The sequence below is a fragment of the Ursus arctos genome, unplaced genomic scaffold (genome assembly GCF_023065955.2).
Source record: "Ursus arctos isolate Adak ecotype North America unplaced genomic scaffold, UrsArc2.0 scaffold_21, whole genome shotgun sequence".
Taxonomy (NCBI): domain Eukaryota; kingdom Metazoa; phylum Chordata; class Mammalia; order Carnivora; family Ursidae; genus Ursus; species Ursus arctos.
In genome coordinates, this window is record NW_026622886.1 from 6,405,955 (window position 1) to 6,429,387 (window position 23,433).

The following is a 23,433-nucleotide window of genomic DNA, read 5'->3' on the forward strand; positions in this document are numbered from 1 at the left end:
CCGGGCCAGATTGCAGAGGGTCTGGAATTGGGGGCAGATCACCCAAACTTCTGATTTGTACACAGAGGTCAGTCCAGCCTGCCCAGTTAGGAGGAGCAGGCCCCGTCCCCAGCAGCAGGGTACCTCTCCGCTCGGCTCAGGCAGAAGGGAAGGGAAGGTCGGGGGTGGCCTCCCTGGGAGTAGGGGTGGTGTATTCCAGGACCGGGACCAAAAGCAACCCCTTTCCTAGTGGGATCTGAGACAACACCATCAGCTCCACACTGGGCCCAGACCTCACACTTGGCGAAGCACTTCCTCTCCCTTTCAGAGCCTCCCGATTGCTCTTTGAGGCAGGCAGGGTGGGACTTACTACCTCTGTTTTACAGATGTGGAAACTGAGGCTCAGACCGGGCATGCGATTTGCCCAAGGTCTCACTGCAAGGAAATAGCAGAGTCCTTAGGCTCTTTACAACGGGGGGAGGCTGGCCTTCCAGCTGGTCCCTTGCACTAGTCCTGGGATATAAACTCTAAAAAGAGCTTACTGTCAAATTCTTTATTCAGACTGTAAATGCGACATCTCTCCCCAATCCAGCAGGATAACCAAAGACACCACATTCTGTTTTAAATTAAAAAAAACTTCCCCTGTATTTCTCTCCCACTTTGTACATTCACATCAAAGCCATACAGAATTTGCTGGGCATGGGCCAATGGCAAGGTCACTGGGCCAACCGCAAGGTCACGGAACACCTGTTCTTCTTGCAGGGGAAGTTCAGCATAAGCCCTCGGGCCAGCCTGGACTGAGCTCCTGGGGGCAGAGCCTCGGTTGCTTGTGTCTAGATCCAGTTCCATTTATAGAGTACTCAGTAGGCACTCAATAAATGCGTCATGAATGAATGAACAGACAACCCCTCCTTGGCCTCCTCTACACCTCTGTTCTCACCACGGTTCACCTCACTGAAGGAAGAGCCAGAAGGGCCCTTGGAAGTCACCGTGTCCAACCACCCGTGTTAGAGATGAGGTTCAGATGAGGTTCAGCTGGAGATCACACAGCGAGTTAGAGGAAGCAGGAGTGCAAGACGATGCCTTCCTTGGTCCAGAGCTCATCTGGGGATCTCACATGGCCTCTGTCTTCTGAGCCAGGAGGGCAACCTTGGGAGCAGCGATGCGAGCCCCTGAATTGCTCCCTTTGCTACTGAGTCCAATGCATCCTTCCTCCGTGTGTGCTCAGGGAGGCTTCCCAGGCTCTGGGCCATCTTTGGATGGCGAGATGGATTCCTCCAGAGGCCTGAGCACCCTCCTGTCACCTGTCTTCACCTGGAGAGGAGAGCGGCTCCTTTGGCGAGAGGTGATCCGATCCCTATGTTGAGGTGGCACAAGGGCTGTCCCATTTGGGGTTCGCAGGTGGAAGGCAGCACAGGGCAGGCATGCAGGTTGGCTGGATGAGAGGGCCTAGGAGAGGCCGTGTCTCCCACAGGTGACATGGCAGCAGGGTGATCTGGCCGGGGCACCAGGCAGAGGCTGGCTGGCCTGGAGCTGGTGCGTAACACCCGGTGCGAAGAGCCAGCTGGGGTGGAGCAGAGGGCGGCTGCCTGGGGTCCTGTCACAAGGGGAAGGTCAGGAGAGAGAAGTGAGTCCTGGGCTTCACCGGGGGCTGTCCCGCAGCTTCCCAACCTTTCCCTCCAGGACTTGGGCAGCTCAGGGTGGGCACAGGACCATGTTGGGGAGAAATGTGTACGCTGGGGGCCAGGAAACCAGGTCCTAATCCTGACATTTATAGGACTTGCTTGAGGTGAAAAAGTCACTTTGCTTTTCGGTGTCCACTCTTTGCATTTGCAAAACACAGCTAAATAAAGACACCCTACCTCCTAGTGTCACTGCGGCCACGCACAAACCTCTGAGCACAGGCCTGTCTATACTGTGTACTGCCGGCTGCCCGCTGTTGTGCAGCTGACACACCGCCCGACATGCGTGGACCCCACGGACAGCCCATGCTCAGGGCACACATCCTAGGTGCCGAGCCTTTCCATGTCTCAGTGATTTCACCCTCACCGAACTACTACTGTCCTCCGAGGGGCGAAGTGACTCTTCTGGGCCGCACGGCTGCTACGTGCAGCTGAGATTCGAACCCGGGCAGTCTGACTCCAGAGCCTACCTGCTCAACCTCCGTGTGCTGCCCCTTACTCCCTGCCTGCCTGGTCCTTAAACCATGAAGTTCTGCACAATAACACAAACCAGTCCCTGGAGAAAGGGGAGGGACTATGATTGTCACTCAGGGGATGAGGACGTGAGGACAGAGAGGGGCAGTGACTTGTCCCTCGTCCCACGGACATCCAGAGCACTGTTGGCTATGCTCTTTCTGGAGGAGTCTCCCTTGTACTCTTTACTGTACAAGGAGCCCCCGGGGTCCTCACTTCTGGGTCTGGGTGGGATGTTTGCAGACAGTGCCCCCCGCCCCCTTTGGTGCTTCAGCCACTCACAGCCACATCCGGGTTCGCGGCCAAGGCCAAACTGGCCTCACTCAGCTGCTGCGGAGCCCCAGGGCTGCCAGTCTTCTGCTTCCGCCACTTGGCACGCTGGTTCTGGAACCAGATCTGGGGGGGTGGGAGGTGAGAGAGAGGATGATCAGCCACAGGGTTTTTCTCCATCCAGTACCTTCCCCAGCGTGTGATCGTGAAGTTTTCCCAGGGACTGGCTCTTGACGGTGTAGAAAGCTCCATGGCATCAGGGTTTCCTTGGCTCTGGAGGTCTGCCCTCTGAGAGGGGACTAGGGATCAGAGCCTTCAGTGGCTGCGGGGCTGGGGGCTCACGCCCGAGTGGAGCAGCTGGAAGCCATATAAGTAGGAGCGGTGGGATCCATGGGGAACAGAGCCCGGAGGGCACAGCCTCTCAGCTTCGGCCACTGGGTATCCTGCAGAAATGCGAGCTTGGCTTTGCAGGCCCATCCAATATCTAAGGCGGAGATCTCGGTTTTTATGTGAACACTTTGAGATTGAAAACGGTGCGCAGATCAAATAAAACTCATCTGTGGGCTGTTTCCCGCTGGCAGGCCACCAGCTCGCAACCCCTGTGGGCCCCTTGGCATCTATAGGTTGAATATTGGCAGCTCCCTGTCTTCGCGAGTGCCCTGGCTGTCCCTGCCACGTGGGCGTTTGTCCTTGGCCGTTCTGCCGAGGCAGCTTTACAGCGGAAGCAGGTGCTAGCCACGTTCCGCCTGACTGATTCTAAAGGGGAAGAGAAAGGGAGAAGTCTAAAACAGGGGTGGTTCTTAGCCAGGAGAAAAGTAGGCTGGGGTAAAATCAAGAGCAAAATGTTGACCTGGGCCCTGGCTCAGATTTTGAATTCGGAATGAGTCCATCATATTTGATTGAAAAAGAAAAAAAAGAGTGGTGTAGAGAAGTGTTCTAGAGCCAGCCAACAGTTCCACAGTTGGATTTGGATTTGCTAGAGTGCCCCTTGCAAAATTGGGGGTGTGCAAAGAGGTGGGACATGCCCCTCGTGATTGACAAGGGGCTACTGTATCTCTAACCACAGAGGAAGCCACGGACACTCCAAGGTGCATAAATGATATATTCTGGATTAGGTGGATCTTGGACCATGGATGGCACTTTCCACTTCTCTGTGCTGCCTTCAAAGTGACACCCATGCCGTCGGGATCAGGGGTTGGCAAACTAAGGCCTGCAGGATAAATCTGGCCTTCCTACCAGTTTTTGTATGGCTTATAAGCTAAGCGTGGCTTTCCCATTTTTAAACGGTTGGGAAAAAAGATAAAAAGAAGAAGACTATTCGTGACACATGCAAATATACAAAATTCAAATTGTAGGGCTCATCAGTAATGTTTTAGACATGACCGTATGGCCTCATAAAGCCCAGCATAATTACCATCTTGCCTTTGACAGAAAAAGGCCACTGGTCTTTGGTGACCACTGGTCTAGATTGTCAAGATCTGTTTTGCGAATGGGGCTGCATGGTGAGCGATGTTCTGGAACTACAGCCAGGTGGAGAGGGAAGGCAGGAAGCGGGTATCAATGACCGTCACTGATGCCGCCTTGATCCATTTCCACCTCCCAAAGAGAGAAACCATCCTGTAACTATGGTGACCTCATTTCCTGGAAATAATATTTGGCAAAAGTGACTGTATTCAAGAGATAAAGGCAATGGGAAATTTCAAATGGGGCAGCCCTGGACGGTTCATGATCCACAGGGTCTCACCCATGGCCCCCAAAGCATTGAGGTTGGGAGCTGAGGGTGGGGACAGCTGTACCTGCACCCGAGCTTCTGGAAGTTTGATCCTGGCTGCCAGCTGGTTGCGAATGTGGACGTCTGGGTAGTGCGTGAAGTGGAAGATCTTCTCCAGCTCATGCAGCTGCTCAGCAGTGAAGGTGGTTCGGACCCTCCGCTTGCTCTTTCTTTCCTCTGGATGGAAGACGGTTCAAGTTGGGTTAGTGATCTTGCTGTTGGCACCCTGGTGAGGCTTTTGTGTTACTTGGTTTCACTCTTTCAACCCCCACCGCCCACTGTAGAGTCTTGGCCACTGGCTCCTCTGCTTGGAGTTTTGCAATATTTTGCAGTAGAAATCCTGCCCATAGGTTGACCCCTCTGATCCATCCTGAACAGTGGGGTCAAGATAACTTCCTAGAAACTCCTGTGATTGTCCTTTTTGCTGCTCAGATGCCTTCAGTGTCTTGCCTTTGTCTACACCAGGGCATGGCAACTATAGCCTGAGGGTCAAACCTGGCCCACTGTTTGTTTTTGTAAATAAAGTTTTATTGGAACACAGCCCTCCCGTTGGTTTATGTATTGTCTATGGCTGCTTTTGCAAGCAGCTTTGGGTAGTTGCAACAGAGACCATATGGCCTGCAAAGCCTAAAATAATTACCATCTGGCCCTTTACAGGAAAATCTTGCCAGACTTAGTCTACAAAGTAAAGACTGAACTCCACAGCAGTCAGTCCCTTACAATCTAACTGTCCAGACTCCTGTCCACTTAGGGCTGGCTACATCATCTCTGAGGCCTAATGTAAAATGAAAATGTGATGCTGTTGCTCAAAAAGCAGGAAAAAGCTATTTATTTTCTTCTGCAGTCTCTCTGTTGACCTGTCAGTGTGGTTTTTTTTATTGTTGTTGTTTGCTTAGGTTTTTAAATTTGCTGTGTAAGGTCATGCTCTCTTGGGCACAGGAATACTAATAGGGTGAGTGTGGACCCTCACGGGGACCCAGGGCCCACCCGTTGGCTTGGCACCAGGGTGCATGTACCTGACCTTGACCCTCCTCCATACCCTGACACCCCTCGCATCCCTGGAATCACATGGGATGGAGGAGGCAGCAGTCACTGGGTAGGAATGGGGAAACATCTGGCTTAGAGTCCATCCCAGGGAAGTAGGGAGGTGGTAAGAGGGGCACTGAGCATTGAGTCAAGGCTTCAGGACCCTGGTGCTTGCTTCCTGGTCTCACTGAACTTCAGTTATAAAGCACAGATTCACATGTAAAATTATTAAGAATTTCAAGATGACTATAAGTATTAAACCCCAGTGCCAGGCCTCCGTCTGTGTGCAGTACTGTGGGCAACTACACTGGTCCCATCCGTGCCTGTGAAGCCAGGTCTGCGCATGTGTGTGTATGATGGGGAGTCACCTATTGTACTGGGACGTGTAAACTTTGAGACGCCTATTGGATAATCAAAAAAACTCTCAAATAGGCAGATGAATTTTGTTTGGAGCTCAAAGGGGATCTCAGGACTGTTGTTCAGATTTGGGAAGAGTCAGCATATATTTGGCCTTGGCAGTCTGGGCATGGCTGAGATCACTGAGGCACAAAATGCATGTGGAGAAGAGTGGGGGGTGTGTGTCTGGGAGTAAGAGTGGGCCCCCTCCACCGAGTAGGGGCTCAGCAGCCCATGAGGAAGCAGAGAGAAACCAGCGGGGGACCACAACGAACAGGTCCCTGAGATAGGAGGCAAAGGAGGACACCTGGTGAAGAAACTGTCTCAGGAAAGAGGCTCTGCTGTGTCCATGCTGGGGATAGATTAGTCATAATGGGGACAGAGAATGGTCATAGTGCTTCCATGGAACAGGCCGTGAGGGCTCAGTGGGCAGTGGAAGGGGGCCAATGGGGGGCAGCACGGCAGACAAGTCTGCAAAGGTGTGCTGGGCACATGGAGGGGGAATGGCAGATGCTAGCTGGAGAGGGAGTGTATGATCCTGGGATTAAAACAGAAAGGACATGATAACATTGTGAAAAGCCCCCAGTAATTGTTCTCCAGCAAATCTCTATGTCAGTCTGTTTTCTGGGGAACCTGATCTGAGACGGAGGAAACTCAGACACAAGCACACATTTGGGGAAGAGAGCTTTGGAAAGACAGGAGTGCTGATAGAATTAAAAACAAGAGAGGGTGAAGAGGAAGAAAAGCCAGGGAATATCAGTGTGTTAATCGAACACCTATTATGTGCCAGGTGTGGTGCTGGACCTTGACCTTGGCCTGAGTGCATGCACACATGTGTATTTAGCTTGTCTTGTTCTGAGATGAATTTGAGGCACATGGTCCTGAATTTGGCATTAGGGAGGACATTGAGGACCACAGGAAGACTACTTGGGGAGAATTATGATGGCAGAAGCCAAGGAAAGAGGATCTATGTATCACCCCAAACACACCCAGTGTGGCGTCTGGTATTTTGTAGAGACTGACAAATATACGTTGAATTAAAGTGGATGGAGGCATGAGTGGTTAGGAAGTGGCAGCAATAAGTAGGAGAAGAATTCCTATCTTGAGAAGGTGCTAGAAGGGGAGGGGGAGGCTGGGGAGAAGTTTCAGAGAGTAGCCTGGACCACTTCTGAAGACCAAGGGGGAAAGAGGGCTCTGGAGGGGCGCTGGATAGGGCGGCTGCAGAACAGACTGGTCAGAGACACTCACTACACAGGAGAGGATATCGTGGGAGTTTCAGGGCAGATGAGCTAGAAGTCAGGTCTCCAGCAGAGAGTGAGAGAGGTGGAGGGGTTAGGGCAGGAAGGATGAAGAAGGGCTTTGGGACAGTTGCCCTAGAGAAGGGCCAGGGAAGCAAGAAGAGTAAGGAAGATTGTCCACTTGCAGCCTCCCCCGTACCTACTGATGGGAACAAGGGTCACAGATGGTGGAGGAAGGATGGAATCAGGTCGTGGTGCATTTGTTTTCCTGACCATGCACTTCCGAGGAGAAGGCTGCAATTCTAGTTTTACTTGGAACAAAGTCCACGTGATGTAATTTTAGGAATTATAGGAAAGGTACAAACCCCCTCCCCAAATTCCCTTCACTTTTGTGATGTCAGATATCACAGGTCAGATGGGATGACTAGAAAGGAGGGTGGGGAACTGAAATCCTGCTGAGGTCTCCTTTCTCCCACAGCTCACTTCCTTTTTCCTTCCAAATAAGAGGTAAAACCACTCACTACAGGCTATGAATTGGAGTAGACACTGGGTGAAGAGTAGATTTCAGTTGTGATGGTTTAACAACAGAAGAGAGTGTGTGTGCGTGTGTGTATGGCGTGTGTATATGTACATGTGTGTGCATATGTGTTGTGTGTGTGCATGTGTGCATGCTTGTTATCCATCCTGCTATCGTTTGCTAGAAGGAAACCCACTGAACTGGACATCAGGAGACCCGAACTCTGTTCCTGAACTCTACAACTTGGGCCACATTTCATTTACATTCTGGGCCTCGGTCTCCCCATCTGTGGAATGGGGGAGGAGAGCAGGCCAAATACACCCTGACATCCTGTAATTCTCTTTCTCTTCGGATGGAGGCTGAATGGCTTAAAACACCTTGCCTTGGGCCTTCCCCAGGGAACCAGTTTGCCTGGTGGAAGATGAGGGCCAGAGAGGAGAGATTTCTGCTGAAGCTACTCCTGCATCTCTGGGATTAATCAGGCCCAGTTGTCTCAGTGGTAGAAATGGCATCTCATAGTCTGCCTTTGGTTTCACCCCTTCCTACTACCCCTCAAGCTTGTTGTTAATCATTTTCTCTTCCCTCAAAGGACTTTGACTCATTTCACTGACTCTTGGGAGCTTCCCGGGAGTCATAGACAGTGAGGTCTCAAACATTGTCACCTGCTAGAGCAAGCCCTTGGACTGTGAACCACCTGATTGGACCTGATCTCTCTCCTTCCCTATCCTCTTTCCCTCCCCAAGTCTACCTTCTTTTTAAAAAATTTAAGAAGAGATATTTATTCTATGTTTAGAGCTAGCAGTGTGTTTAGGGGTAGAACTGAAGCTAATCAGAATTGATGCAGAGAGAGACGGCAATGTCAACCCATTGCCGGGTCTTACTGAATATGTCCTTTGTGCCCAGCATCTCGTAGGCACTGGGGGCCCATCTGCAGGAGTACAAAAACGAACAAGCCACACTAACAGTATCTCATTCATTCATTCATTCATTCACAAGGCCAGCATTTTAGGTGATAGTAATACTGTACAGTTCTATAGGACATTGCAGAAAAAATTCACAGGATGGAAGATGCCAGGTTGGCTAGGCAAACTGCAGTGTCCAGGCCAGTATGGAGTTAGGATTCTCCTGGGAGTAGAGCTATGGAATGGGGGATCCTGGACAGACAATATAGGGTGCAAAACCAGAACATGGGAAAGCAAGCACCATGTAGAACAGAGGATTAGAAATAGAATGTAGATGATGACAGAAAGAAGCCACCTCCTCCGTTCTCTCCAGAGGGAAACAGGCAAACAAGGGTTCATGAGTAAGAATAGACTATTTAATAGAATAATTTTTTCGATGCTTCCATTTGTGTAAGTAAAGGAGCAACCGTTAAGATACATGTGGCTTTTCCCTATTCTGGCAGGACTGGAGGGCATAATTTGGAGGTGGGGTGAAGAAGGAAAGGATCTACTTCTTTTCTGCATAATAAGTGACCTCTAACTTTGTAGAGAGTGGGCTGCCTGGCAAATTACTGGTCAGTTAGAAAAATATGTTTTCATATCAGTTCTGAGCTACACATTCTCAGGAGATAGATGTTTGTCTTTGAGAGATGATGATGATGATGATGATGATGGTGATGATGATGATGATGATGGTATGATGATGATGGTGATGATGATGATGATGATGAAGATGGTGATGATGATGATGATGATGATGGTATGATGATGATGATGGTATGATGATGATGATGGTGATGATGATGACGATGATATGATGGTGATGATGATGATGAAGATGATGAAGATGGTGATGATGGATGATGATGATGATGGTGATGATGATGGTGATGAATGTGTGTGTGTGTGTGTGTGTGTGCATGTGTGTGTGTGTCCAATGGCTGTAGTGACTTCTCCAGGGAATAAACATGTCCCAAATCCACACCGGTGGAGAGATGGAGGCTGAGCCCCAAATCCACCAGCCTGCAGGACTCAGAGTGCCAAAGCTTCTCCTCCAAAACTGACCATGAGTTCTTGGGGTGCAGATAGTCAACACTGTTGTCCCCCAGATCTTTTTAGGATGTTATTCTAGATTGAATGGCCTCAAATTGGAGGACTATAAAAAAGAGTGGTAGGGATGGAGGGGTCCTAGAGCTGAGATCACTCACAGTAAGTGGGGCTCCCTGAAATTTGACTCATGAGATTGGACCAGAAGAACAGTTTAGGGAGGGTCAGATAGACTTGGACCTGGCTTCAGGAAAACAGTGTTTGAATCAGAGGCAAGACTTTGTTAAAAGTTTAGCTCTTTAGATTTGCAGTGTTCAATATGGTAACTACCATCTCCATGTGGCTATTTAAATAAAATAAAATAAAATAAAATAAAATAAAATAAAATAAAATAAAATAAAAATTCAGTTTCTTAGTCATACTAGCCATAGCACAATACCCACATGTGGCTAGTGGCTACCATATTGGCCAGCATACATACAGAACATTTCCATCATCAGAGAAAGTTCTAGCTGATAGTGCTAACTTTAGAGGTTTTTCCCACTGGGTTCATGAAAAAGTCATACTCTGGGTCTTCCTTTAAGCTTCCCCCTGTGTTACAGTTTCCTGTAATTTCCACATATTTCTGGAAAAGAGAGGATCTGTCAGCTATAGAGCCGACTTTGATGGCATTGGGGAAATGGGAAGTTTGGGGTGAATAAGAAGGGTGGACTGGCCCAGGCCCACCTCTCTGCTGGTGCTTGGGGAGGAGGAGGATGTCCAGAGGAGGGGATGGGCCCAGGAGCTCTGGGTAGTAACTTGTAGCAGTGGACCTGCCAATGGTATATGGGGCAGGGTGGGATGGGAAGAGACGTGTCCGAGAGGTTGGCTAAGGAAGGATGAAGGTCCACTCTTCAGTTTTCCTACCAGATGCAGGAGGGGGCTGCTCCAGGAAAGGAGTGGGAGGGACCAGCAAGGCAGACACGGGTTACAGACCACAGTGGATGATAAGGGAGAGGAGGCAGGTGAGAGAAGCCAGAACAGCATGGATGGATATAGAGGCAGAGAAGAAGGTAGAACACAGAACTCGGCCTGTGGAATTTTGGAACCAGAAGGAAACGCATTCAACAAGAAGCTGGAAATAGAAGCTCAATGTGGGAGTGGTCCGTGCACTGGATAAGGTTCTTGATCATCAGGAAGGGCTGGGATGTCCTGGACGCCCCCGAGGGGAGGATGTTGGGGGAACTGGGTCCCCTTTTCCCAGCTCTGGAAGGAGCACTGGATTGGGAGCAAGAAAATCTTTGAGCTCCTATCCAGGCCCAGCATTTCCTAACCAGGTTCTTGGCAGAGAAGCTGAGGAGCTGGTGGCTACAGTGCAGCCCACCCACTGCTGTGGGCCAAGGGCACCAGGGCAGGGCAGGGGATGGGCGGGGAGAGGGCGGAGGAAGGTGGCAAGGACTGCCGTCCCTTTCATGTTGCTCCTCTCCCTGTTACTAGTTGCGTGAGCTGTGAATCACACTTCAGTGGGTCTTCAAAGAGAACGAGTCAGCAGAACTTAATTAAACCTGAGCCGTTTAGCACATTGATCATGAGATACACAATTTACACAGGTGATTAGGCCATCTAATTATAAACCAATGTTTCTCTGCGCTCGGCTCCCTCCCCTGATTGCTCCTTCTCCACAGTCTGCTAATTGGCCATGGCTGCTCAGCTAAAGGCCCCGGGGGGCTTTGCCACTGGAGGAAGTCTCTGGAAATGGGCCTTGTTCTTGCCTTCTAAGGCAGTGGATTCAGCATGGAGGGGATCCAGGGCACCCTTTGGAGCCTTCCTGCAAGCTGGGGACACCGCCTGGACATGACGGGCGGGGTACAGGGCAGGAGACTGCCAGGGCAGACCGGGGCTGGGCTTTTCTCCCTAGCCTGGTCATGGACTTCCTACAGTTCCCTGGTGCCCATAGCTTACAAGGCAAACTCCTTGGCATGGCATTCAAGGCTCTTCAAGTCCTTCCTTTCCAGAATCATCTGCTTTCTTCCCAATCCCTATTTCCATTGTTGTTTTAATCCCACCTGATCATTTCTAGATTCCACAAATGGGTCATACCCTTTTATTCTCTAGGTGCTTGGTCTCACTGCTCCCTCTGCCTGGAATACCTGTCTTCTTTCTTTGTCTGGTGAACTCCTACTCATCCATCAAAGCCCATATCAATCAAATGCTTCCTTTTCTCCAGGGTCTGTTGTGAATCTCTGTAGAAACACAGCAGTGTTTTTTTTTTTTAATACTTAAAAAGATTTATTTATTTGACAGAGAGAGAGTGAGAGAGCACAAGCAGAGTGAGTGGCAGAGGGAGAGGGAGAAGCAGGCTTCCTGCTGATCCCAGGACCCTGGGATCGTGGCCTGAGCTGAGGGCAGACGCTTAACCGACTGAGCCACCCAGGTGCCCCAGTGTTTTTTTTTTTTTTAAATAACTTTAAGGAAAGAGCACTTTTGGCTTGTACCATCAGCCTCTGCATTTTAAGAACAAAAATCTCTCTTAATTTTTCTGTGTTTACGTATCTTTCTATCAAAATGTTAATGGTGGTTAATACTACGTGATGAGATGGTAGAGTTACAGCTACATTTTCTTTTACCTTCTTTATGTTTATCTGTTTTTTCTATTTTTCTATAATATACGTGTATTATTTGCATGAATAAACAACAGCAAAGAGAATACAGCCAGGGTGGGAAGAGATGAAACTAAAGAAATCACTAAGGGCAACAGTGGGCCAGAAGACCCTGAGAATCCCCCTGGCAGAAGATTCGCCAGCACGCTGCCAGGGAGGACAGGTGGGCGCTCTGTCAGCAGAGTGAGGATTGTTACTTTCCACGTGGAAGGCATCACTTGCATGCTTTTTACATATGGATCTCAGCCAATGTGCATACGCACGCGCACACACACACTCACTCCCTGCACTTTTCATTTGTGTATCTTTTTTTAACAGCAGGTGTAGCCTTTGTTTAAAGGGAATTGTGTGGGGAGCCCCACAAAACAGATCATGGTGGATCTCCTTTGTTGATGCATGTGGGGGGCCCCCGGAGCACAGCTTGCTGAGCTCCCCTTCATCCAAGGCAGCTCTGGCCCCGTATCTCCGGAAGCCCACCATTCCCCCAAACATCGGTTTTAAAGATGCTGATGTGTGTAAATAAAGGCCAAAGTTCCTGGCTTGGCGCACTTGACCTTCAGTCTCCTTATCTCCCTCCTCTCCTTTGCCATTGCTCTGGGATTTTTAAATGCCAGCCATGCTGAGATTTCTTTGTTTCTCAACTCCTTTTACGCGCTTCCTTCTGCCTGGCTTCCTTCTGCCTGGCGTGTCCTCTCCCCTACTCTGCCTGACTCCGTCTCAGAGGTCACCTCCTCTCTGAAGCCTTCCTGGAAGGCCTCGAACCCAGTTCATTATTCCCTCCTCCGTGTTCAGAGCACTTGGTCAGGTTCGTATGCTCTGTGTCACGACAATGTGACTCTTACGACAGCATGCAGAGGTCTGGTGAGACTCACACATGGGGAGGGGGGTGGGCACAGAGCCAGGACAGGGTGGCAAGGGGCCGATTTCATGGGCTTCCAGAGTGTGTGCGTGTTCTCCCCTCCTGCCCCCATTCCTCTCCAGTCTGTACTTGTGGCAACGCAGGAGAATAGTCCGATCTCACAGACTGTGGAGCTGGAGCATTTTTCATGCTGGGACATAGGAAGTGTTACAGAACTAGTCCCTAAGCAAAGGGGGGATCCATGTTTAGTTACCCTTCCTGCCAAGCATGGAGGAGGAAGTTAACTGTTCTCTGTGTGGCCAACCCAAGGGCAGGGATGCAGGGTGCTCGGATTAGAGGTGTGCAAAGCCACGGGGCCCTGTAAACAGTGGGGAGAGCCATTTCTGGCCGGAAACGGGTTAACAACTGCCACCTTTCAAGGAGCATCTGGGGGAGCAAACCTCTTTGGGAACACGCCATTGATGAAACAACAGCAACAGACAAACAAACAAAAACACTTAGAGAGTTCCAGATCTGTAGACTGAAGATGACCCTGAAATGAGAAACCATCATCCCAGCGTGAAACAGTGTGAGAGAAGAGCATCAGCAAGAAGAAGACTCCGGACAGGGCCCAAACACACCCTCTCTCTCAGCTGCCTGGAGGTGGGCATTTCACTCAGGCCTGGCCAATGGGTCCCTCCTCTGGGACTCTTGGACTTGGGACTTTAGAGAGCTTGAGGGAAGTTACTGGAGGCTGATGTAACTCTCGGAGCGACTGGGTGTCATTTGGAGGGAGAGAAGTTGAGCCGGTGCACAGAGGAGCAGCTAGACAGACCTGATGGTCCCGGTTCTGGCTCCCATCATGGCCGAAGCCCGCTTATGATCCTGCCCTTCCCGTGGCTCAGTCTGAGAAACTGCTTCTCAATGTTCCCCGAGGCAACACATTTCCTTCTCTATTTCAGCTAACCCAAGATGATTTTTGTCATTTGGAACCTGGAGAGTTTTCATTCATGTGGATCATTGCACCTTTTCCCACCTAAAACCCTACGTATGGCTCTTCATTCCTTTCGGGAAACAAGGCAGAAATGCCCTTGATGGTCCGGCATGGCCGGACTCCTTTCTAGCTCTCAGACCTCATCTTGCTCCATTGAACATCTTGTCTACCACCAAGTCCTTGCCCTTGGGGGTTCCTCTGCGTGGAATGGGGAGATCCACATTTCCCCCTACAGACTGCAGCTCAGCCATGACCTCCTCTGGAAGCCTTTGTTGGCAGCACCAAACATCCTCAGAACCATGTCACCTTCTCCCCAGCACTTAGCTCAGCTGTCACTCATGGTTTTTGGGTGGCTCTTAGTCGCCCCTAGTAGATTAGAAGCTACATGAGGGCAGAGGCTGGGCTTGTGTTTTGTTCTCTACATCCTCCCACTCCCAACTAAGCACCTGTGGTGGCTTTAAGATAGGTTTGCAAATTCTTGGACGCTTCTCCCTAGGAATTCTTCTCATCTTTAACGTGGCCCACCTCAGTGACTCACAGAGCATATGGAATGCAATGGGAATGCTGCTAGCAGGTTTCCCAGGCTGGGTCATAAAAGGATGTTAAAAGGATGTAAAAGGACGTAAAAGGACGTCCTTTTACGACGCACCTTCCCCTTGGCTCGCTCTCCTTTGGATTACTCTCCCTGAGAGACGCCACCGCCATTTTGGGAGGACACTCTAGTGGCATGGGGAGAAACTGAGGTCTCCTCATACAACTGAGCTGCCACCAACCCACCAGCCATAGAGTGCCCACCTTGGAATCATCCTTTATTCTGGTCCAGGCTTCAGGTGGCTGCAGCCCCACACGACATCTTTACTGCAATCCCATGAGGGACCCTGAGCCAGAGCTCCTCAGTGAAGTCACTCCCAAATTCCCAATCCACAGACTCAGAGTGAGACAATTAATTGTGTTGTTATTTTAAGCCACTGAGTTTGGGGATAATCCCTTGTGCAGCAGTAAATATTCCTGCACTCAGATTTTAGTCAGTCTTTGTGGCTTGGATGAGGAATACAATGGATACATCAGATTTAAATGGCAGCCAACGCTTTGTGTGTGCCCTGTCTGCTCTGGTTTCTCCTGGCTCTGATGTTCTGCAGCCCTATCATTAGAGTAATGTTGTCAGTGCCCTGCTTGTAACCCTCAGAACTTTCTGTGCTCCAGATCAACTTCCTACCGCCAGGATGTGTGTTTCTGCGCTCAGAAGCCCAGATAATTCCAAGGAGTATAGTTGCTCCATTTCCCAAAGGATTTAAGCTTCAGTTTCCCACCGTGGTCACTGGCTTAATCACACATGCCGCCTTTGTGTGATTTTGCTACCTCCATGCTGTGTCCTTGCATGTCCCACATAAATCCCTTGTGCTCCAATCCTTTCCTTCTGGTCTGCTTTTTGGGGGGAGCCCCCAGGAAGACAATGCTTTTTTTCCAGCTGGGACCAAGACTTGTTCTTCCTTACACTGCCACAAGGCTTAAGATGCAGCCAGGTTCTCAATTCTAGAATCAGCCTCCAGGTGCCCTGTAGGAGTGTCTCCGTGGTCTCCTTAGGCTGAGGTTCTGGTGGCAGGGACTGAGAGAGGGGGCAGGGCAGAGAGAGTCCAAAACCACACTTAATCCTGGGGGACTCCTGGCTTTTAGCTTTCCTCCTTCAGCCCCACTCCTGTCTACTCTGATGGGAGCCCCTGGGTCTACCTGTCTGAGAGTCAGAGCTGCTCATCACAAGGCAATGAGACACCCGTGGGTCTGGCCACAGCCTGAGGCTGCATTCCCAATTCCCCGGACCAGGAGCAGAGCAGTGCCGCTGCCTTGGGTTCCAGACAGGGTGGTCGGGGAGGGAGGATGGGGAAGAGAGAGGAGAAAGAGGAAAACCAGGGGCTCATTCAGACTTCAGCTCTCCAGACCTGTTAAGAATCAGTTTCTGTTGTTTTAAGCCACTCCTGTATGGTGGTGATTTGCAGCAACAGGACCAGGAATGGAAGGGGTGGGGGTGGGAGGGGAGCAGAAAGGACAGGGAATGCAGCAAGAAGAAGGGGAGGAGGAGCAGTGGCTTTTGAAGGGCCAAGGTATGGAGGCATTTTAAGGGAGGGAAAGATCAGAAGTCAGGCTACTCTGTGTGCCTGGAGGGTGAGCCCGAGGCAGCAGGGCAGGTCTGTGAAGGACTTTGAATGTCACACTAAGGGATTTAAGGTTGGTAAATTGCAGCCCGAGGCCAATTGGCCCTCCGCTGGCTTTCTAAATAAAGTTGCATGGGAGTACAAACACACCCACTCAGTCACACATTGTTGACTTTTCAGCTGTGAAGGCAGAGTCCAAGTGGCTTGTGCAGAAAAACTTTGCTGACCACGGCAATAGGGTTCCCTCAAAACCCAAGGATGCCACCCTGTTCCTGGCCAGCTCCACTACACAAGCACTGCCCCAAGGGGGTGGCACCAGGACTCAACCTGCTGGCCCCACACCCGCTCCAGGGGTATGGTCACCTCCCCAGGGTCCAGCCCCTCCAGAATTAGCACTCAGCAGTTAGCCATGGAGTGACTGAATGGGTCAGGAATGGATGAGAACAGAGCTGAGCCCCGGCAGGCCAGAAGCCCTGCCCTGGTTACCCACTGGCTGGCCTCTTCCTCACCCTCCCCTCCTCTTTGCCCCAGGCATCAAGATTTCCCTGCAAAGCGTCCTGGGCACAGATGACCTCTCTCTTCCCTGGGTCTGGTTTCCTTATGATTGGGCCTCCTGTGACTTTGGAGGGTCCTGGGCTTCAGGGTGGGGTGGACTCTTTCAGGAGTGAGCAGACAGCTGGGCTCAGCATCCTTTTAAGTAGGGAGACCCTCTTGGATTTTTCCACTGGCTTGAGACATGGGAGGGTCCGAGCCTGAGATTATGAGGGTCACTGCCGTGAGAAGCGAGGGAGGTGGGGCACTGGCCCTGGCCTGGGTGACCGAGCTGACCCTGAGTGTGCATGTTTCAGCCCTGTAGCTCGGAACAAGCCATTTTGCCTCCCTGGGCCTCAGCGTCCTCCAAGAGTAGGTCCTAGGACCACCTACGGCAGGGTTGTTCAGGAGAGCTTGCTAGGATGCAGATTCCTGGGCCCCACCCTAGACCCAGGGTCAGAGTCTGGGGTACTAAGCCTGCAGTGGTCCACCTGCCCATCCAGGTGATGGGGACAGAGAGCGCATGCTTGCCAGTCACCTTCTGTGAGCCACTCTGCGAAGCCCTTTCAGTGTTAACGTTATTTCTCTGTTATTACTGTGGAGGGGGCTGGATGCACGTTTCTGGTCCTGTTGCCTTCCATTCTCAGTGGGGCCCCACAGGCCGGGAGGAAAGCAGGACAGAGAGGTGGAGAGGCATTAGCAGCAGCAACAAGTACTGGGTGGGGATGGGGCCCCTGGGAAGGCATGGTGGGTGCGGGAGGGGAGGCAGATGCTGCTGAGGCCATTTGCTCTCTTGCCCACCGCTCCCGGCTATCCGGCTCCCCGCCTGGCATGGACAGCCTCCCCTCCTCTCTGCAGGGAAGAAGGCTCTGCTGGAAAATGACCATGAGTGACACCACCGAGGCTTTCCAGCCACCAGTTTGTCGTGGAATCGGTCATGGCACATTTGAGCCAGAAGAGACCTTAAGAATATTCTAGTCCTGCTCTTTCATGTTCCAGATGGGGAAACAGAGGCCCAGGGAGGGGAGCGGCTTGCCTGAGGTCCTCCTGTGAATTAGTAGCACCAGGTGGGGGCTCAGAAGCTGGATTTCTGGAGTCCGGTTCCCCATCCTTTACGCCCAGGGCACTGTCGTAAGTTACTTTTGTAGTTTCTGACATGTTGACATCCCATCTATATTATTATTTGCTTAGCATTTCCCCAAATAGGCTTTTTGTTTTACCTCTATAAATAAATCCATTTTAAGAGAAAACCTCTCATCATGACCATAAATGGAGCACCAGTGTCCTGTGTCAGAAATCGAAGGTTAGCGTAGGAATAATTACAGAACTCTTGACATAAATATACGCTCAGTCTGCGTAGTCCTCAAATGCGTTTTGGAAACCACCATTGGGATCTTCGCTAGCCTTTTGGAAATGCTCCATTCCAGCGTAGTGGGAGATGTATAGCTTTAAGACGCATTCAGGAATAATCTCGAGTGGACGGCCGCAAGCCACTGGGGTTCAATTCTAGTGCTATCTACTCGTGTGGTTTATGCAGGTGACTGCTCTTCTTGGGTCCATCATCTATAAGGTGGGGCTCACAACCATGGCAGTTCCGTGGGAAACAGCCAGGGGAGTGCCACGAGGGCCACAGGGCACTGCCCATCCTGACACATGCTACTTTGGCAAACCCTTACTAGGGGGTCTGCTCTGGGTCCAACAGGAGAGCTGACCTGGAGCACGCCGGCATCTTCAGGGCAAGGTTTAGAACTAGTGGCTCCCTTTTTGCCATCAGCCATTTTCAGGCTAGGGGAAGGGAAGCTGCTCTGGTAGGGGGATTGGACCTCTCCTCCCTCTCTCCTTCTCTCTCCCTCTCTCCCTCTCCCCCTCCCCCACCTCTCTTTCTCTCTCATTAGGACAGAGAGGGCAGTGATGGGTTTTAGGTAACTGCAGCAGGAGAGACTCGGGTTAGACCCCTAGAATTGTTTCTAATGCTCATTTAATTCCCTGGAAGATATTCGCGAGCTTCAGAGGAAACCCTCAAGCTTCCTGGGGACAGGCAGCCCTCCAGGGTTTTCCCCTTGTCTGCAGTTGAGCACGAGCGTGTCTTGGGAGACTGAACTTAGGGGAGGCAGCAGGGCTCGGTGATGGTAGGAGAAGGCATTGTGGGCTCCCTTGAGCTGCCTTTCCAGCCTTTTCTAGGATTCTAGGGGTTGAGAGGGGAGAGAACTGGGAACCCCACGAGTGAGATACTCCAATCTTACCGACGGCCAGGCTCCAGCAGACCCTTGTGACCTCCCTAGCTGCCTTCCTCTTCCCTCACTCAACCGATTCCCTGAGGGTAAAGTGAAGGCCAGAGAGGAAGGGACCTTCCTGAGGTCACGCAGCGGGCCAGGGCAGGCTGGAGAGTGACACGGAGGATTCTTGCCTCCCAGCAGGTGCATGTGTCCACCCCGATGCCCTTCCTCGAACTGGTTCTCAAGGACAACTGAGATCTGCCTCGTCGTTGTTGTTTGGGGACATGCCCCGGGGTGGGCCGCTGGGCTGGGAGCGTGATCAGGGTGGGCAGGACCCAGGCACAGCTTCGGCCATGGGAAGCCGTGCAGGCTGGACTCTGCTTACGAGGAAGGCCAGGTTGGACCGAGCAGGTGTTTGGGGCAGCCGGAGCCAGGACCTGCTCTCAGGCTGTGTAACGTGGGGACATCATCTGCCTCTTTCACAGCTGAGTTTCCTCATCTGTCAAGTTAGGGTAATCATGCTTTTCTACTGACATGAAAGAGGAGACTCTAGGACAGGCGCTACCACAATGGGAATGCCGTGTAAATAAAGGGGAGCTGACATTCTCAGCTATGGCCTGCTTACAGGAACAGGCCCGCGTCCCGGCATCTGACGCTGGGGTCTGCATCTGAAAAACCCTAGTCTTGGCTAGACAGAAAGGGACTGGCCCAGCACCTGACCACTCTTTGAATTTTGGGGCCCTCTCTTCTATGGATATGGAGAAGCTTTTTCTCTGCCTGAGCCCAGGTGGCACTTGGGGTCCTGGGAATGGAAAAGAAATGACCAGAAGACACTTACCCTGGGGCTGGGCCTGTGGGGGCCTCTCTGGTCCGGAGCTTAAAGCTGCGGCTGGCCCGGTGTCCCGTCCACCTGCCCCTTCCGGCCTGACCACATGGCTCCTCTCGGTGGGCCTCTTTAAGATCTCCTCAATGGAGAAGGACAACCCCAGCTTCTTGGGGGCCCCACAGCACCCTGAGCTTTTCCTCTCCATACCCTACAGAGGGCTGGCCTTGGTGCACTCTGAGGGAGGCTGTGAGGAAGGGCAGAAGGGGACCTTGTGTGTGCCCAGGGCAATGCTGGTGGAGGGTGATGTACTTCCTCCCCTGAAATTTCTGGAATCAAAAGGGCAAGTGGAGGTGGAGCACGGGGGGCCTCATGTCAGATTCTCCAAGCACGATTCTGTCTCCGCACGGACTTCCATGGGCTACGCTAAAGCCCCCCGGGTTAGGAAGCAGATCACATTGGGAGAGCTGGAATGGTCTGTATCCCAGGCCCGTGGGCTCAGAGCTCTTGCAGGCTTGATGTCACGGGCGCCACCATTGCCACGCTGGGTTCAGTTGTACTGCCAAGGGTCTTCTGCGGGGTGGTCGCTTTCAAAATCCCCAGGCAAATTGGAGTCCCTGAGGTCACCGTCAGTGGGTACTAAGGCAAAGAGCTGGAAGGAAGAGGACAGTCCACCTTCACCTTTTCTCTGGCTTGTGGCCCTTGCCTGCTGGCTCTGGTCAGCCTCTGGAAGGCTGGAGTGCCACCTTGGGGCCCCAGGTGGCCAACTCTGATCCAGGCCACCTGCAGCTTGGAAGGTGCTCCCAGAAGCCCTCTTGGACTTCGAGTTCTGCTGCTTCTGCACTCCCGAATAGGCTGTCTGGAGCACCTGGGCTTCCGCTGTCTGGCAGGTGCAGGCTTGGGTAGGGGGTTTCTGGACCACCCCAGGCGGGCTGTCCGTGACGGGGCTGGACTGAGTGCCGGTATCTCTGGCCTTCCTTCCAGTCTCCCTGGCCTCACTTTGCAAGCCTCTCCAGAGGTTCCTGGTCCAGGGTGACCCTCCCTTTCTTTTGGTGTCCTTTATGCTTCTTCCTGGCTGGCAAGCCCTTTACCTGTTCCCCGAGACAGCACTGAGGGGACCCTTTCAGTCTGTCCTGTAAACTGTTGGCTGGGAGCTGACCAGGCATCTACCTGTCCTTATGGGGAATTCTGTTTTCAATTACTGTGTAATCAGGGAGGAGGGGGCAGTAAAACAGCTGATAAGAGAAGAAACTCTCCACCCTCCTTAAGGTTGGGGAAGCAGGTGTTGGGGGGAAGGGGCAGGGGGAAGAGTGGAGCTGAAGGGTGGGCAAGAGGGCCCTGGGGAGGTGCCATGCTGGGGAACTGGCTAGGTGGGAGCAGGACGAGGGAGGGTGGGAACAGGCTGGCCAGGAAGTGTCCCCAGGCCCAATAAAATGTGTTTGCTTAGTTAGGAGAGTTTATGGGTCACGTGGAGGCTGGAGGCTGGGCCGGGGTGCAGTCTGTTGGGTGTCAGCTATGGCCAGTCCCTGTCAGACGTGCTTCCCTGGGCTTGCAAATATCAGAGCAGGAGACGCTTCAGAGTTCTTACAGTATATGTGGGGAAACTGGGGCCCAGATCAAGGAGGCATAGTGGATGTCATGGCACGGTCTGATTTAAATACTCCACCGGGGAGTTCCAGGATGCTGTGTTGGGCACAAGAGTGACAGATGCCCCCGGAGAGATGGTGAACGTGCCTGGGACACTAGAAGCCAGACCTTCTCACAGAGGGTGGGGGGCGGGGAAGGCTAACCCCCACTCCCTATGGAGGATGAGTCCAGAGAGTGAGGGACTCTCCCTGAGATGCGGAGCGGGTAAAGATCACGCGTCCTGCTTTAGAAGCGGTGCCCCTTGGGAGTGTCAGGCTTCCCAGTGGAGCTGGGGGTGTGGGCTCCGAGGCAGTAATGAGCCAACTCTACAATCTTGGGAGCGTCCTTGCTCACCCACGCCAAAGCCTGATACAGTTAGACATCTGACTCCTTCCAAGCAGGGATGATGCTACCACCATCCAAGTTCTCCCCGGAAGAGGAAGGAATTTTAATGAGTCAGAAGTGGAAGTGTAACTTAATGTAACTTCTGCTCATATTCTGTGGCCAGAATGAGTCACATGACCCTGCCTACATGCAAGAGGGCTGGGAAATGGAGCTCTCCCTGTGCCAGGAGGAAAAGGAACCAGTTTGTGAATATACCGTGAAATGCCTGCTGTATATCATTGTGGTCAGAGGCCAGAGTCCCACAGTGGTCAGGCCACGGTCGGTTGGCTAAAGGAGTCATTGATTGTGAGGACATGTTTCCCTCCACTGGGGGCAGAGAAAGGTGTGAGGGTGCTCGCAGTGGCTGGTCAAGAGTGAGGACAGGGACTTTAGGGGCCGAAGCAGCAGAGGCAGTGAGGACAGGAGGAGAGGCCGTGGGGTCAGGGGCCGTGCGGTCACTGCCTCATTTAATCCACCCGATGGCCATATTAAGTGGGTGTCATCGCGCTGGTTTACTGCTGAGATGTGCCTAGAGAGGCAGAGTGGTGGGTATAAGGTTACACAGCTAACCAGTGGAAGAAGCGGTGTTGAAACCCAGGTCAGTCCTGCATCCAAACCCTGCTCCCTTTGCCATAATCCCCAGAGACCATCTGGTCCAACCCTGTCATGGTACAGATGGCTCGAGTCCCAGAGAGAGAAGCTGCCAGAGGTACTACACCTGTCATTTTCAGCACCTCCTTTGATTTCCTTATATTTTGCTTCTCTTGGGGGGTGAGCCTCACTCCCCAGCAGGTTAAGGAAACACCCCTTGTCACATGGACCTGGCCACTTGCTGTCCTTCCAGCCCATCACCCATGGCTAGCCACGGCCCTGGCATTCATGCTGTGTTCATTCCACAAATGTGCCTCGAGCATGCACTGTGTGCCAACCGCTAGGGATGTGTAGATGAACAAGACACAGACCCTGCCTCGAGGGGACTCACCTTCTGGGGTGGGGGAGGGCAGACTGGGGATGCGGACGTGCCGGTGAGACAAAGTGGAAGTGGTTGGGGGTCAGGAGGGGCTCTAGCTGGACCGCAGACGAGGCGGAGCTTGGGTGGCCACCTGGATCAAAGGCCGCCGTGACACGGAGAAGGAGAGAGGCAGGGAGGCCACCGCACGGGAGCTCCCTCATTTATTCTTCTCGAACACACAGGCAAGTAAAAGCACCCTGCATGTGCGCTGTTCCTAGTTTCATCGAGGGGAGAGGGATTTCATTTTCTGAAGAGGTATTTAGGAAGAACATGCTGGAAAAGTGGGTTGGAGCCATCTGTTCATTTATGCACCCATCAAATATTTTTGAAGCACCCGCTCTGCTGTGCCAGACCGTGTACGGTGCTGGATCGTTGTGATCCAGATAGACAACGCTCCCTCTTCTGGAGCTTACCTTGAGACTAGAGATGACGAATAAATGCCCAGTGTAATTTCCATGCGTGATAATGTTATGAATAAAACAGAACAGGAAGATGAGCCAGAGAGCGCGGCCAGGTGAGGGAAGGCAGTTTAGTTTCTTCAGATGTGAATTTCATGCTCCCGGGGCAATTCAGAACCAGGGGTGTTTTTGTGAGCAATGGTTCCTGAACCGAGCTGTAGGGTTAAGGCAAACATCAGAGACAAAAGGGAGAGAAGTTATAGGCCGAGCCTGTTGGTGTCTGGGAGGGAGTGTGTGTCAGGATGCTTTCAGCTGTGAGTAACCAAATACCTAACACGAGAGGTGTAAACACTAGGGGTTTGTTCGTTGGATTGGTTATGTGTGCAAGTGGGAGGATCCAGGGCTGGTTACTTCAGGTATGATAACAGTGTCAAGGGCCAGG

At 51.9% G+C, this 23,433-nt stretch overlaps 1 protein-coding gene across 1 annotated transcript; it reads right to left on the bottom strand.

The window, feature by feature from the left end:
* Positions 1-528: 528 nt before the first annotated feature.
* Positions 529-20,699, bottom strand: ISX (intestine specific homeobox). Its single transcript, XM_026499616.3, has 4 exons — positions 19,587-20,699; positions 4,241-4,392; positions 2,457-2,570; positions 529-1,576 (listed from the first exon to the last, which is right to left on the bottom strand). The coding sequence occupies exons 1-4, from the start codon at positions 19,777-19,779 to the stop codon at positions 1,337-1,339; spliced, it is 699 nt and encodes a 232-aa protein (XP_026355401.2). The 5' UTR covers positions 19,780-20,699; the 3' UTR covers positions 529-1,336.
* Between the last annotated feature and the right edge of the window lie 2,734 nt (positions 20,700-23,433).